Below are 16852 nucleotides of genomic sequence, written 5' to 3' on the forward strand. Positions count from 1 at the left end.
TCAGTGCAGTTTTCCATGGATCTGGCATTCCAGAGGGCAGTGGAAAGGTTGTAGGAAGGTAAGTGTGGGTGGCTGGAGCAAAGGAGAATAACAGTGGAGTGGAGGATGAGACAGGAGAGCAGTGGATGGGTCCCAGAGGCTTGTGTTTGTGGGTGGCCAAGAAGATAGAATTACAGTGTTTTACTTCTCATAATCACTGGTTTTCTTGCTACCTCTTCCTCTTGCTTTCTCCTTTTCCACGGGGGCTCTTGTATACTCTCATGCTGTTACTTCCCTTATACTGTTCTTCCGCCTCACTGACCCATCACCCAGCCCTTTGCCAGCCCCCTGCTAGCGTCACTTCTTGCCTGCTCCAGCGTGTTTAAACCCAGCTCTCCTGTGCCATATCCCCAGCTCCCTGTATAGCGGGCTTTCCTGTTGCACCTAGCTGGCATAGTCTGATCCCTGGACGCACACTTGGAACCTGTATCACTCTGCTTAGCATAGCTGGAGAAAATCAAATAGCGGCAGAATCGTGGGTTGAGTTAGCTTCCTAATCTGCAGTGTCACCCTGGCTCTCAGTGCTGCGCAGCAGATCCTGTCTTTCCTTAGGCAGTTCTGTCTTCATATGGCTATTTCACTTTTCTGAACCCTCACCCTGCAACCCACCCACACCTGTGCTCTGCACATGGCCTTGCCGCATTCTTCACAGATGAACCTTGCCTCAGCCTTCTGCCATCACGCCTGTTTCTGCTCTGCCTTTTTTCCACATATGGCCGGGTCTCTCCCATCTTTTAACGTTCTTCATACACACACATCCCTCTCCCTCAAACCCATTTTCCTTGCTCAGTACTATCCTGTTGCCTTTTTCTTCATAGCCAAACTATTTAAAATGTGTCTGTTCTTCCTTTCTTTCTGTTATTCTTCAGCTTGCTTTGCTACATTGGATTTAGCCCTGTCACTCCTCTGAGGCTCTTCTTGCCAAGGTACATGTATGGTCATCTTATTGCTGATTCTAGTGGACTCTACCTAGTCCCTCTTCTCATTGGGCCTCTCTTTTGGGCACTGATAAGCACTTCTTCCTAGAAATGCTCATTCCATGGTGTCCTGGCTTCATATTTTAAGGTTTTCTTTCTACCTCTCACTTAACTTGGTGAGCTCCCCTTCATCTGTCCGTCCTTAATTATTGGTGTTTGTCAGGGTTCTGTTCTAGGCCTCCTTCACTCCTCTGCTGCCCTTTGCCTTCCCACCTACTGCCGAGGACTCTATTTCCTCCCCAGACCTCTGACCTGAGCTTTAGAATAGTAACCCCAGCTGTGCCTGTTGGACATCTTAGAGGCACGCCATCATCATGTCCTGAGCAACCACCCTCATTTGTTCATTGGTGCACTGAAGGGCATTGTAACTCTGTCCAGTTACCTAAAGCAGAAACCTAGCCATTATTTTTTGCTAAGTTTGTTTGTTGATTTGCCTGATTCCCAGCATTACTAACCCTCTGTATATACATGTACACAGATAGTATCCCCCCATTTTGTTTCTTTACTAGTTTAGGCCATAGTAGTCCTTTCTCACCCAGGAAACTATAGCAGTCTAAATGGTTTTCTTGCCTTTCATATTCCCTGCCCTGATATTAGTTCCATTTGTACACTCCAAAAGGAAATTTTTGAAAATGGAAAACCAGATCATGTCACTGCTTAAATTCTTCAGTGGTTTCCTACTTCTCAAGTTCAAGTCCAGACACCTTACCTTCTGAGCCCTGCTGACTTTCTCAGCCTCATTTCCCGTTACTGTTTTTACTACATTACCCCACATTTTAATGAATTATTATACCCTAAAGGGCAACACAGTGTTCCTTACTGCTACTTTTCCTCACCTGTGCCTACTCTTCCCTAAGAGCTCTGCATCCTCGATTATTCCCAAGTCTGGGAAATTTCCCTTTTCTGTGTCTTTAAACGTACTCCTTACTTCTCTAACAGAGCAATTTTCAAGCCATAGTATGATGGACTGCTTTTTATAATACCTGAGTATATTGTGAGCTAGTTGAGGGTAGACACTATATACCTCCTGTCTCTGTTCTCCGTAATATTCCTAGCACCTAGTGCATAGCCTGTCATAAACAAGTATTTATTGTAGGAACAAATAGGTGAGGTAAATTGTTATAGTTGTACAAAGCAAGGCTGCTCAAAAGATTGAATATGGACAAGTTGAAGGTTTGAAAAAAGACTATCAATTTATATTTCTTCCTAGCAGTGCAGTAGGAACAGTACATGTGATAATAGTTGTAACTTCAACACTGAACTAGAAATTGGACAAAACACTTGACCACAAGCAAGGTATTGGGGTCAGAGCAAGAATCTGAGTTTACCAAATCAAGACTTAACCATACATACTCCCCATTTAAGCAACCACCCCAGATTTAACAAAACTGGGTTTTGTCTGGTGAATGCTGCCTTTCATATGCTCGTCGGATTCAGTTATTTCCCCACTGCCAATATTTAGAATCCTATTTCTGCTGTTCTTTAATAGAGAAAGTCAAGCCCTTGCAGACTGTAATATAATCTCAATCACCAGTTGTATCTGGGAGCCATTTTAAGCTTTGTGGTCTTCTGTTTTCTCATATGCATCATAGTCAACCGAATAAAAAAAGATAATATTAAAGAATTGTAAAAAGAAAAAAAAAAAGACCCACAGTTATATTCAAACTTGATTGCCTTTTACCAGCTTTCACCCAGCACCAAAATATTTTTATAGTGTTATATGTGACACTTTCTGTGTTATGCATACACTTCCCCAAGTTTCTTCGTAGGCAGTAGTCACTGTCTTTGGACATCATTGCATTTTGCTTATTTAAAGTTTTTTCCCTTAGGCTAAATTCTCAGAGATGGGACTACAGGGTCAGAGGGTTTAAAAATTAGAAGGCTTTTGCTTTGGGACTGTCTATAACTTTCCAAAAGGGTTATACTGAAAGTTCTCAGGAGTATGAAAGTACAAGGTTTCTCAGTGACCTTGAAGCATTGGAATGAGTGATGTGAAGGGGTGAGGGAGGGGGAAGTGAGAGTCGTGTGTGTAAAATCTTACTGATCGTGGTTTATATGAGGTGTCACCAAGGATTTTATTTTTTTTTTTAAAGATTGATTGATTGATTGATTTGACACAGCGAGAGAGGGAGCACAAGCAGGGGGAGTGGGAGAGGGAGAAGCAGGCTTCCCGCGGAGCAGGGAGCCCGATGCGGGGCTGGATCCCAGGACCCTGGGATCATGACCTGAGCCGAAGGCAGACGCTTAACGACTGAGCCACCCAGCCGCCCCAAGGATTTTTTTTTTTAAATATAGAGACATAATATTGTGTCAGATGACAATATATTTAAATAAAAATACCTTTTAAAGAGTAATTGAAAATTTGTACCTGTTGCAACTCGGTTTTTTCATAACTCCTAGATATTCTAAATTTCCGAAAGGCCAGAACACTTAAGAGCTGGGTACATAGACTGAATTATTTTAACTCTTGTTAGAATTGTTTATATCGCTGTGTACTTTGCTACTTGCTCTTAGCCTTTATTGAGAGAGTTCTATGAAGCTCATGTTTTCGGTGCGTTGGAGAGTGTGTTTTACTGCACCATGTAATAGATGCTTTGTGAAGCCCCTTGTGAAAAAGTTCTTACATGCCCCAATGCCACAAATTGTTACGCTTTTCCAAGAGTATGTGGTTTCCTTCTGTCTAATAAGAACTGTCAGCAACGTACAGGTTATATTTCAGTTGCTCGGAACAAAAACTGTGATCTGCCTCTAGCCTTTTCTTTTAGATGTGGTTTAGATTTTGTCAGCTCTCCATTCCTTTTGAGAAAGACTGTTAAAATTGTTTAAAATTTAAAATTGTTAAATCCTTCATAAAGCATTCCAGTATAAATATGATATTAGTGAGTATTTCTGTTATTTATTCCACTTATGCCTTTGAACATTTCTGGTTTAGAATTTTGTTCTACTAAAATTCACCGGTTAGCAGTAGAGAACCCTGTTGCCCCCTAGGTGGTGACAAACCTGTTATACAGGTCATTTAAAACAGACCGGAGTTGAATGCAAAAAGCATTGTGGAATAAAATAGAGTATTATCACAGTTTATATATACCTATTTACTAAAGTACTCAAAGTTTTTTTTTTTTCTCTTCCTAAGGAATAGAGAGCCAGAGACTTGACAGTTTCACTCTGGTGAGCTCTCTTACAGCAGTCCTGTTTCTGTGATTAAACCTTGATGGGAAATCTGTCAATGAGTTGTTCAGGCTGCTTGTAAGAAGTCAAACTGTAGAGCTTATTTTTTCCCCCTTCTCTCTCAGGTCATTTGGATCCAGGATTCCTAGCAAGTGACAAGACATCAGCTGGCAATGCACCTCTCAATGAAGAAATTAATATTGCCTCTTCAGATAGTGAAGTGGAGATTGTGGGAGTTCAGGAACATGCAAGGTAGGATATTAAGTGGAGCATTCTGATATTTTAAATGTGAATTTGATTTTAACGAGAAGCCAAGTGAGAAGAAAATGGTAGTCCTCATGGCATGGCTGGCATGAATGGTGGGAGCTATCTCTCAGCTTCCTTTGGCTTAAAAAATGCTTTTTGATTAGACATGATATGAGCTTCAGAATGTGTTGCATATTGTCTCCTATCAAAAACTTTTCAACCATACATGTATGTGAAATAGAACTGATGTTTTCCTCTTTTATTTTTAGCAAATGTCTAGATAGCTTGACAGATTTTTCTCTTATGGCTTAAGTATCACCCTACTTTTCCCCCTGTCATTCATATTTTCTTGCCTTTCACTTTATCTGGAAATCTTTTGGGAGCAAACAATTGGTAAATATACATCGGACATCATACCTCTATTGCTTGTTTCCTAAAGCACCTCTCCTTATCTTTCATTAAAACTTGTGAGTTGCTCTGTCTGTTCCTAACATAGTAGATTTCTAGTGATGTTCATGTGACTCAGGCAGTCCTCTTTTTTTAGGATTAAAAAAAGCCACAAGATGTCAACTTTGTGTAGTATTACAAAAATTTTTGAAATTTGTCATTCTTTAGGTTTAGGGGTGAGCAAACTAGCCCACAGGTCAAATCTGGTCTGCTGCCTGTTTTTGTATGGACCTTAAGCACAGACTGGTTTACATTTTTAAATGGTTAAGGGTAGGGGGAGGGGAGATCAAAAGAAGAAGAAGGTTTTGTGACATGTGAAAATTATATGAAAAGAAATTCAAATAAATTGCATTTATCCATAAATAAAATTTTATGGGAACGGAGCCATATTTGTTCATCTACATATTGTCTATGGCTGTTGCCCTCCAGTGACAGTGTTGAGAAGTTTCAGCAGATGCCTCATAGTCCTCAAAGCCCAAGATACTTACCTCTACCCCCTTGTAGAAAAAATGTACTGACTCTCGCTTTAAGATAATGTTCCTAAGAATTAGTTATAGCCCTCTCAGCGGTACTCCTGAGGAACATTTCACACACACACTAAAGAACAAAAATGTAGACTTTGGAAAATCTGTATTCTACATTAGCAAACAACTTTTCTCCTGGGCCACAAGAGTTAAGTTGTGATTTCCTGATTGCCCCAAGTAGGTATATGATACAATATCTATATTACCTGGCTCTTAGATCTGATTTTATTCTTTGGTTAGAAAGGTAATAAAACATTCACCAGCATTTCTTCTGTCATGTATATAAAAGGTGAACTTAGGAGTGGAGAGTGCAGGCAAAATACACATGTGTGTAACTTGAGGCTATGTTTGTCTTAATGAGAACTGATCTAATTTCTGAGAGCATTTTTCAGGTCGTACCTGTTGGGACTTTAAGGATGTAGAGTTAAGTCATTGTTTAATATGTCTTCTCCCCAAAAGTGGCCCGTACTCAGATGTTATCAGACTTAAACACTTCCTCCTCTCTCCTGTGTTTATGCCATAAGTATGTCTGCATGGCTGCTTCCTTTTTTCTTTCCCGTTTTTAATGGTTATTTCCCCTATTCTGGTGGGAAAGAATTTTCATTCTTCAGTCTTTCCTTAATCTCCTTCTTTGTCCTTTTTTTTCTTCCTTAGTCAAGAACTTTTCCCTGTTCTCTCTTTTCATCTATTCGCCACATGCCGACTTATCCCTCAGATGAGAGGATAGAGCTTCTGATTTTTTCCTTTACTTTAGCATGTGTTTGCCATTATTTATTTTACCATTGTTCCTTACAATATAGAAGACATGATTATCCTTTAATCCCTACCATAAACCTTATCTTGCCTATTAACAAATTGATAGAGGTAAATTATCTTCAGTTTTGCCAGGAGCACATTATCCATTCACCAACTTCCTCTTGAGTTACATTTCATGTTTTAATTCACTATTAGTCATGTGTTCCTACTGAAGTAGCAAAGAGTAGGTAATAACCTGTGTTGCTTACCTGATCTCTTTGTCTCTGAGACATATTACTTGGTCCAGTTCTCTATTAACTTCTATCAGATCTCCCTTCTTTACTGTTTACTTGTGCCTAGAAGTGTTACAGAGTGAGCCACCTTTCTTCTTGGCTTCTTTGTTCAACTTTTCTTCCATCATAAACTCTTTAGCTTCTTTTTTTCTACCAGTATTTTGGTATCTGGAGTTAAAATTATCATTATATTTCTGTTAAAACTTGGAAATTTAAATTCTAAGTTCTTACCCACCACACACACACACACACACACACACACACACACACACACACTCACTCACTCACTCACTCACTCACTCACTCACTCACTCTCACTCCCTCTCTCTTTCTCTAGTATACCCGTCTCCATACTTAATAGGTCTTTTATCCAGATTGTCATTTTACTCTATAGACCTGTTTGTTCCACTCTTAAACTAAGTCAAGTGACTGGCTACGTTGTAAATAATACGCTGTAATGTTACTTTCAAGGACTTTTTCCTTACAGGTTCTGGATCATCAGGATATGTTTTATTCTGATCCTTTGGTTTGGATCCTGTGGAAATGCTATCTTAGAGGTGACAAATTGATTATGAAATCTCAGAGATGGTGATTACTGCCCATATGATAGAATGTACAGTTGGCAAGTTTTGTTTGAGTACTTTGAACTGACTCCTGTGTCATTCTGAGGGGATCTTTTATTTTGCTTTTTGGGCCTAGCACTGAATAGAGTCTCACTGGCTCTTTTGTGTCTTTCTGAACATTTTTCCAGTACTTTCTTTAGATGAAGGCTGACAGTCTTTTAAACATTTGAGATTTAAAAATCTGAGAAGCAGGTGGGGGGAGAAGCTCTCTTGGTTGCTTCAGAGTGACCACTTTGGCTGCCTGTATCTCATCTGGAATTTATTTCTTTTACAGGTCTAGGGTTGCAGTTATGAAGTATTGATGGGCTTCTGGCAGGGTTATCGCTTGGAAAAAGGTTTTAGGTTTTGATCCACATCTTTTCTAATTTGATTTGCATGCATAGATGTTTTGTGTGGATTTGGTTGTCCTGTTCTTATTTTTTCTTTTGATATTCTACCTTGCTGTGGGCTTTCTGAGAGTTTTTAAAAAACTCAGACATGGTTCTTGAATTGTTCTCTTTGGGATTGGGATTGCTCTGACTTGAATTGTGTTGCCATTTTTCCATATTGGAAGCATTTTGTGTCACATTGACTCAGTAGTTCTAGTTATGTTGTGTCTTTTTTTTTAAACAGTTCTTCTTTTCTCGCATGTTAATATCTTTCCCTCCTTTTTAAATTTAGATTTTGATATGTTCTCTTAGTTTCTGTGTTTCTTCTAGTCATAGACTAGAAAGCATGTCTTCTGAACTAATGGTTTGAATGCATCTTTTATGGCTGTCTTGTATTGCTGTGATTAACTCCAGACATTACCTAAATGTTATCATTTCTAGATGTTAATTTTGGGACAGTCCATTTTCACAAGATGTTCTTCGCCAATGAGATAGAGACTTTTCCAGCACCTCTAGTTCCTCTGTGCCCATTTAATTTTGCAGAAGTTTTAATTTATGACCCTCTGCCAATATTTTTCTTTGTCCTTGGTCCTTTTTCCTTTTCTTCTACTAGCCTCATTGGTAATTGCCCTAGGAAGATGAATGCATACAGAATAGGCCTTTCTGTTACGGAACTGTTGGAACAGTTTCTTTGGTACCTGTCCTGTGAAGCTTTTGGGAATAATCAGATCCTTACCTCATTTCACTGTAGTCTTTGGTCCTGTGTTCATTTGTCTTAATGTTGGTTCATCTCTCAACAGAAGAACTGATGCTAGAATCCTTTTGCATTTAAGACTGATTGCTTCCTAGGACCAATTGCAAACATTAATCTTCAAAAAAGCAAGGGAGACGGACAGGCATTTCCCTGAAGCCAAGGATTCATTTCATCTTCACTTAAGAAAAATAAGTAGGAATGTTATCTAAGAGGTCACGTTCATGCTCTATAAATGAGAGCAAAAATGATTAATGTTTAAGGTTGTTTTCTTAGGATAGTAAGTTAACTATCAAAAGCTGATCATCAGAGCCTGCCCTCTTTTTGTGTTTTTTCTTTTCCACTGTGAAGTCTCTCCTTTATTGGTTTCAGTATATGAAGAGCAGGAAATTATTCTTTCAAAACTTATTATTTATAAAGTAAGTTTTTTTGGGGGGAAGTGAGTCCTAAGCATTTTCTTGGATATGACTCAAAATATGACTCTAGGTTATGTTTTATGCCTATTGCCCATCATACACAGATTCGATGGCTTTGTGAAAGCACAGCCGGTATCTGCACTAGAATTGGATTGGATCAATTAAAAAACAGCTGAGTATGTTCCCACGCCAGATCTTTAATCATACAGAAAAGGGTTTTGTGATAATCCATGAAACTGTATTTTATGTTCCTAGCCTTACCAGAAATTTGAGCCTCTCATATCCTTCTTTATAGGGCATCTCTATAGGGCTGATAACAGTTGTTCTGGTCCCTTTTCCTCCTGAAATTTTTTCCCTCCCTATCTGGTATAAGTTGATCTATAATGTACACCATCATATAAAATAGTTGAACTGTTTCTCCAGCATTCTTTTGTTTACCAGCTTGGGTCTTTTTGCCCTGTACTTAAAAAGGAAATGTGGTAAAAGCCTTGTTCTGGCCTCATCCATCTCTTAGCTACCATTTTATTCAAGAAGGTTGAGGTCATTAAATCACAAAAAATTTCTTGAATGTTTTATTGGCTTATAACACACACAGAAAAGTTGTAAGTGTACATTTTACTTTTTGCAAACTGCCCACATTCAGGTAACTAGTCCTCTGATCAAGAAACAACTCCATCTTCCATTTACAACCTTCCCACCATTGTGCCCCCCTGTGACTACCAGCCTCACTTCTAAAACGAGAGTTTTGCCTGTATTCAAAATCTTAAAGTCGATACTAACCTTAGAAGTCATCTTAGAATACTCTTAATATTCCTAACAGATACCCTAGCACTTGCTTGAACGTTTAAAAGGCAGTGTATTCCATTAGCTGTAAATGTTGTGTAGTAATGATCATCTAAAACTTCCTTCCATAAACTGATTCGTGGTTGTTAGTTTGCTCTTGAGATCCCTGTACAAGGTGGAGTAGCCACCTTCTTCCATGGTGATTCTCCCTTTTTTGGGAATTGACCTTCCAGTTGCAGTTAAATAGGAGCTGAGAAAGCTTTTGACTGAAGATGGGATCATCACATAATCCAGAGAATCTAAAATTTTGAAATGAGAGAAACAGACTGAGAGGGTTGAGGCTTGAATCAAATGAATGAGACCTAGTTATTCCATCATCCTTAGGTTCTTTGAGGTGCTCAAGTGTCTTTCCAGCAAATTCTTTTTTTTGCTTAAAGTAGTCCAAGTTGGTTTCCAGTAACTGGATTCTTATGTAACATAACTACAGAAGTGATCTAATTCAGAGAGTTGAAGTGCCTCATCTCCTTATTCTCCTTCTGTGTCTATCAGTCCTCAGTGGTATGTACTGTCTCTACACCTCTCACTCTCCTACTTTGAGTATGTTCTAGAATCTGCTTTGCTGTTTATTGAATGATTCCCAGGGGCCAGGCAGTGCTCCTTACAATCAGACATAGTATAGTGCTTCAGGTGCAATCTGAGGAAGGCACAGTTACTTAGTGGAAAATAAACTCCCTGATGGAGACCTTTTTTGGGGTCCTGTGCTTAACTTGCTTAAGACCCTGGACAGTTGTTGTATGGCCTTGGTTTTCCCTTCTGTAAAATCCGATCCCTTTTATTTTATTTTTTAAAGATTTGTTTATTTATTTTAGAGAGCGCACTCAAGAGAGCAAGAGTGAGAGTGAGCGTGGGGTGGGGAGGGCAGAGGGAGAGAGAAACTCTCAAGCAGACTCCACTATGATCTGGGAGCCTGACACCGGGCTCAGTCGTGACCTGAGCTGAAACCAAGAGTCAGACGCTTAACCAGCTGAGCCACCCAGGAGCCCCTGGATCAGATCCTTTTTAAAGCCACTCCCTTGTATGATTACTTAGGGAGCAGTGCAGAGTAAGAGTTGGGACTAAATACCTCTTTTATTTTGGAGATATTTCTAGGAATTCTGCCAAAGATTGCATTGATTCTCTTTCTAGCCATTCGTTCTCTGAATTCTGCTAAGTTCTAGCTTCCTTTAATTAGTACTTGTACAGATGAGCTTTTGAATTGTTGAAGAACTTTATATATTTAAATTGTTAATCTGGGCCTATTTTTGCACTTGGCTTTACACTCACTATGTTTTGCCTTATCTAATTTAATACACACATTTGTAAAGCAACAAGCTGATGTGAAAAGCAGTGGACTCAAGATCAGACCTGGCTTGAAGCTCTTTGGCCCACCACTTTCAAGCAGTGTGACCCTGGGCAAATCATGTAACCACTTGAATCCTGTTTCCCTTTTGGTTGAGTATGGATAGTAACTTCTCATAGGTCTACCTCATAGGTCTGTTGGGATTGTCAAATGAGGTGAGACTGCTTAAGAAACTCAGTATGCTAGTGTCATCAGTCATCAAAACCATTTCTGTAAATGTCGCATGGACTCCTTTGGCTGACATTCTTTTGTGATTACAAGATCACTTCATCTGAGTATACTTAATGGATTGGACAGATCTGGATTAGTCTTTGGACCTTATGTCTCATATTTTAGTGCTTTTCACTAGCTAATCTTTGAAACCATAGTAGCCTCTGGGTTAATAGCTACTTTGCCCATTCTGAACAGATAATGGGCTCTGGTATGGTAACAAATCCACAGTCTGCCCCTTGCTTTGGCCCCAGGGGATCTGTTTCTTGGCACCTCTCTTGGTAAAGGAGTAACTTTCAGGCTACCTTTGTAGGAGCAAGGCCTCTTTGCAGGATCTTAAGAGTCCTTCAGCAGTTTTGCAACTAAATCTTATCCATTGTTACCGTAATGTTCTTTTGCATCTGGTAGTGCAGGTAGCGGTGGGTAGAGCTGGAATTCTCCAGTGATCCAGCACCACTTGTTGTACGCAGCCTGTTCCAGCAGCTGCTCAGGACCCACTGTAGTAGTTTATGTGACTAGAATCCTACCAGCTGTCACTTTCACGTATATTACACAGGCTCTGGTCAGTAAGTTAGATGTGAGGACCAAAGTAGCACCAAAAGCTTGAGCGGCCTGCCTTCCCTCTCATCAGAATCCAGAGTCCCTCAGTGATTCATCCAGGAGGCTCACAGTTCTAGCATTTGATTGGAATGTGGAATTCATTATGTCAGTGTTTCAGAAACCGTTTTCTTCCAGTGAACTCTTGGTGAGATTTATCAGCAAGGCAGTTCTGTCCCTCTGATAAAGCACTTTTAGAGGACCTTAACAGACGGAGCACTTCAGCCTTGTTACTTTACCTGAACTAAAATATAAAACACATAAGCAGTTCAGATGAATGAACCAGGTGTTCTGTTGTGACCTTCAGGATAAGGGAAATTGATCCTTTATGCATGACCTAGTACTTATAGACTCCTAGAAATCCAGTCTGTAAAGGAGTATTACTGTTACTCTCTTGGAAGATACTATTCCCAGGATGGCATAGAACTTATTTAGGAGAACAGCTTATACCTATATTTCTTACTGTTTCATTTGGTTAGACTAAGATTGTTTGGGTATCTTAATTTTGCTCTGGATTTATATTCTGCCCTGTCCTGAAGACCTCAGAGGTTTAATTGTGTTAAGAGAAACATTATGTTATCTGTCCATTTCAGTAACAGATCTAGACGTAACTCAGGAGTTTCTGAGACAAGACTCTTGTCCGTTTTTAGGCTAAATTGAGAGAGCCGGGCAGGTAGACGAAGAGGGAGGAAGAAGGGAAGGATATTGGTTGTGAGTTTCATGAACTCACACAGTAGGCTTATCTTTGTAAAAGTATCAGTCAGTGCTACTGAAGCCATATTGCCTTCTATTTTCCCTGTGGTGGGATTAACCAGGCTTATGCTTTTGCTCTTCACCTTGGTTGCAGGTGTGTTCATCCTCGAGGAGGTGTGATTCAGAGCGTTTCGTCGTGGAAGCACGGTTCCGGCACGCAGTATGTCAGCACCCGGCAAACACAGTCATGGACCGCTGTGACTCCCCAGCAGACTTGGGCTTCACCCGCGGAAGTTGTTGATCTTACCTTGGATGAGGATAGCAGACGTAAATACCTACTGTAATACACGGTCACTGTGGTTCCTCTGCACTGTTCCCTTCCACTTCCTCCTCCTCCTCTTTGTGACATGGAAGTTCATTGTCATAGCTTCAGCCTCAGAAGCTGTTTGTGGCATTTGTATAATCAAAACTCATGGAAAATTGCCCCCCTCCCCTCCTTTTTTTTTTTTTTTAAATTAAAAGAAGTCACTTAGGAAAATAACTTAGCACAGAGAAAAGAATTTCTTCTTTCCCTCAGTAGGAATATGAGGATGATGAATTTATTAGAGAGCTTCATGTTACTTGGTGACTTTTGATCTTAGGAAACTCTGCCTTCCTTTTAGAATAATATTTTAATTACCAGGTGAAATGGATATCAGTTTTTGAATCTTGTATTTATTTTTCTGTGTAATAAAATTAATATCTAGGCTTGACCACTGTCAGCCCACCCATTGGCACTCCTACCTTAGGGCATTTGCACATATTTAGTCAGGTCCTTCTTGGCACCTAGTAGGGCATGTGCATTTGAAAACCTGTCCTTAAAAATAGAAGACAGAAGTATTACTTTTCTTTTAGCTTAAGTCTTCTGCCTTCTTTCCTGACTTTGCTCCTGGCTGACTTCCCATAATACAAATAATTGATACGGCCCTTTGTGTTTATAAATACTGCTAAGGTGACTTAGTTGGTCTCCTTGTTGCAATAATTCATAACTCTTTGGAAAATGTCTGCTTTTGGGGCAGAGGCATTTCAGATAGATACCCACCATGAGGTTTTCTGGGCATGGGAGGAGAGTATTAAGAGATCAGTAGGAAAATCTCTCTCTCTCAACTTTTTTTCCTGGTTTGTTCAAATAATGGGAGAACACAGAAACCTATTAGGTAGAATATGAAGAGTTGCGTTCACTCTTAGACTGTGGGCACTTACAAGTCTGAGAAGACAGTGCCTTCTTTCATGCTGGTCTCTTCATACAGGAGGAACAACTGTTTTAACACTTGAGCTGAAATAGACCTGATGCTATATTTGGGTCTTTTTCTCCTCTACCATCTAAAAGTGGAAAAAGCAAAATGCACCATAAGAAACCAGATGCAAAGCACATAAATGACACTGTAGGTTTTACAGTCTCTCAATAAGCAAAGAGTGATAGGAGCTTCAGGGAATTCAGGAAATGCCAGTGTTGGAGTTTTGTGGCATTAGTTACTACCTTTTTTCCTCTAACATGTTGTAGTTAGTAGTGAATTCTTTTACAAGCAATACCTAGTTAGAACACTATGTACTGTGCACAGGGAGGAGTGAAGTACTATTGGCTTAGAAGACCTCATCTTTTGTTTTTCCGTGGTTTTTGTTTGCTTTTCTTTTGTTTCCATACTTGCCATATAACATTGCTGTAGCCCTTTGCTTCCCTCCCCAGATGCCGTGGTGGCTCTTCCTTATCATAAGAGCATGGAATTACCATTTTCAGTTGTCAATCAGTGGACACACATGTACCAAGTACCTGTCCTGCGTAACGCACGGTGCAGGGTAGGTGCAGCAGGGCTGCCAAGACAAATGGGGACACCCCTGCGTGCACATGCTTCAGAGTCCGCCTGGCTCCACCTGCCTGGCCTTTTCTTCTTCTTCTTCTTCTTTTTTTGGTAAAGACTCATTTAGTCCTTTACCCTTCTTCCTGCTGCTTTCGTTCTTCCATGTACCTCTTCCATGGGAGTGGATATAAGCGTGTGTCCTTTGATCTTCTCTGATAGCCTCTCATTTGATCTGGCCTCTGTTCTTCATCAACTTTTTATTTTCCTGTCAATCTACTTTTTAATAGATCAGGCTTTTAAAAGATCATGAACCTCCAGTTTTAGCACCTCATATATCAAGTCTCTCACATGGCCACAGTTGTAGACAAAAACCAAAGATCCAGAGGCCAGCGCGAAATAGGACCTTCTGCAGATTCACTACTGGTGTATCCTTGGACCTTCATATTTTACTTTAGGATTAATTTATTGAATTTTACTGTTACACGTTGTTTTTGACTTGAATTAAAATGCTAGACAAAGCAGAAATGTACAATTTCTGGTCTGTGTTCTCCAGGAAAATCATTGGGAAATGAATAGAGTGGATTATATGACTTGAAGTTTTTGCAGCTTATTTTTTCCCCAGCATCAGGGCAGAGCCCCATTTTAAAGAATGTTTTCGTATTATCTATTCTTATGTTAATAGTGTGTTTTGTCTACTTCCACACAGCAGGTGATTTCCCATGACATGCTTTCTTTAGCCCCTAATAGTCATCCTCTAAAGAGAATTCTTCTGGTGTGCTGTGTGCACTGTGGATTGGGAGCAGAGAGCAGAGTCATAACCAAGCTCTTCTGTGGCCTTTTGCTTTTACACCAGGTCACACTTTTCCCCGCACCTGCCCCTGTTCCAGCATCCTGACTACCTGACTTGATGCACCAGAGCAGGGATTTAGAAATTAATATGCAAAAGGGGGAGGGGAAGGGATGGTAGAGACAGTCAACTCTTTTCCCCTGCAGGGTTGGGATTTTTCCACCTACTAACTAGAGAGAGACTCTGTTTCAACTCTTCTTTCATTGCCAGATCCAGAAGAGTGGGGGTGTGGTTTCTGGCAAGGCATTGTACTGATAAAATTCTGTGGGTAACAACTTCTGTGACATTTGAAATTTCTCTTAAAGGGATTGTTGTTAACCAAAGTGTTGGATTTGGTAGCGTAAATACTTCTTTATGCTTCACAGAACATTGTTCAAAGTAATATCTGCTAAAGTGGTGCACTTGGGTCACAGGTTGGATTGTGGCACAAGTTCAGTTAAGTCCCTTCCTGCCCTCTGGTTTGAGAGCACAGAGCAAGAACTGGCTGTCGCGTCCTTGTTGCTGCCCTAGAACTAGAACACGTACGTGCTGCTCACCAGCAGCTGTCTTCTCATTCTGATGGAAGGGGCAAGACTGAATGGACTCCAGTATTCGTTACAATTGAGCATTGCATAAACTCGGCTTTTATTGTTCTCAATTGTGAATATGAACCCTCTGATTTGCTAAGTTAGTCAGTTGTTCACTGTTACTTTTAGCAGATTAGCACCATAGTTAACTTAAAAATGAATTTGCCTGCTTTTTATACTGTGTCACAAGGTTTTTGAAAGAGCTGGGGACACAATGTTGTCTTTTACTTTAAACTTTTTTTTTCAAATGCAAGGAGCCCGTAATTTCTGTTTTCTAGTATGTGTATGATGTGACTTCCATGTATATATAAAAATGCGCCCTAACCAAACTTCCTCAGATTGTGCACTGTTTGTTTAAAATAATCACGTATTCTAGTCCAATGCTGTTGTATTTTTCATTTTATTTAAAACACTACATACTTCTTATTCTTTTAACAAATTTTAAAGGGTAGTGATCTTAAAAGAAAAATCACTGGATAACTAGGAAATATTTTTGTTGTTGTTTTGTTTTTTAAAGAGTACAAAGGTCCTATGAAGCCTTTTGCTCCTCTTACCATGAAAATGAAATGTTAGCCATTGTATGGCTAGGAACCAATGCACTTGGTGGTTAACAGGTCTGCTGTTGCTGGAGTGTGAGCGTGGACTTGATGCAGTGACGACAAATCATTGCTTAGAATTAATGTTTTAAAATGTGCAACTGTAGTTTTTAAAACAAAATTTAGTTCTTCTTTACATTCATTATTTAGTTTTTGTTTCCATTTAGTATTTAATGGTCTTTGGAGAAAAAAAATAATAAAACAGAGTGTTATATATATATTTTTTGGTGCAAGATAAGATTTTCTGTTTTTTGAAATAAGTCTGTAGCATAAAGGTTAAACTATTTTAAGACAAAATAAAATAGAGTGTATTTAAACAATGATAATTTCTGAGGATTTTTTTTCCTATCTGCTTCAGTTAATTAGATGGTGTCTGGAGCAGCTTCTCAGTTAGCTTTTGGATGTGAAAGTGGATTATATTTTGTTAACAGATCTTATTGGTATGCCGACTTTTTCCAAGCAATAGTTGTATCCTACTCCCAAGATGTTTTGCACGTGGCTGTTGGTGTGTTCGATCTAGATAAAAGTCGCTTTGCACTGGCTTTCCTCTAGCCCCTGCCTTCCTTTCCAGCTAGGACCAGTGAGATTTCAAAGAGAGCAGAAAACTTCCTAGCACCTTTGCTCCTGGGCAGAAAACTCAGCAGACTGTTACTTCCCAGGGGCCAGCACCAGACGCCCAACTGCATGCACTTTGCATGTGGTTGAACATCGAATCAAATATAGGGGGTATCAAAAC

At 39.7% G+C, this 16852-nt stretch overlaps 1 protein-coding gene across 4 annotated transcripts in view; it reads left to right on the forward strand.

Annotated features, from left to right (window-relative positions):
• C14H18orf25 (chromosome 14 C18orf25 homolog) overlaps nucleotides 1-16436 on the forward strand; it is an 82092-nt gene extending 65656 nt beyond the window's left edge. For all 4 annotated transcript variants that reach the window (XM_027575821.2, XM_027575823.2, XM_027575820.2 and 1 more), the window contains 2 exons: nucleotides 4310-4436; nucleotides 12424-16436. In XM_027575821.2, coding sequence (XP_027431622.1) covers nucleotides 4310-4436; nucleotides 12424-12613 — 317 coding nt within the window. In that variant the 3' untranslated portion in view covers nucleotides 12614-16436. The remainder of the gene's footprint in view (nucleotides 1-4309; nucleotides 4437-12423) is intronic.
• Nucleotides 16437-16852: the final 416 nt, after the last annotated feature.

This window comes from Zalophus californianus, chromosome 14, assembly GCF_009762305.2.
Source record: "Zalophus californianus isolate mZalCal1 chromosome 14, mZalCal1.pri.v2, whole genome shotgun sequence".
Taxonomy (NCBI): Eukaryota; Metazoa; Chordata; class Mammalia; order Carnivora; family Otariidae; genus Zalophus; species Zalophus californianus.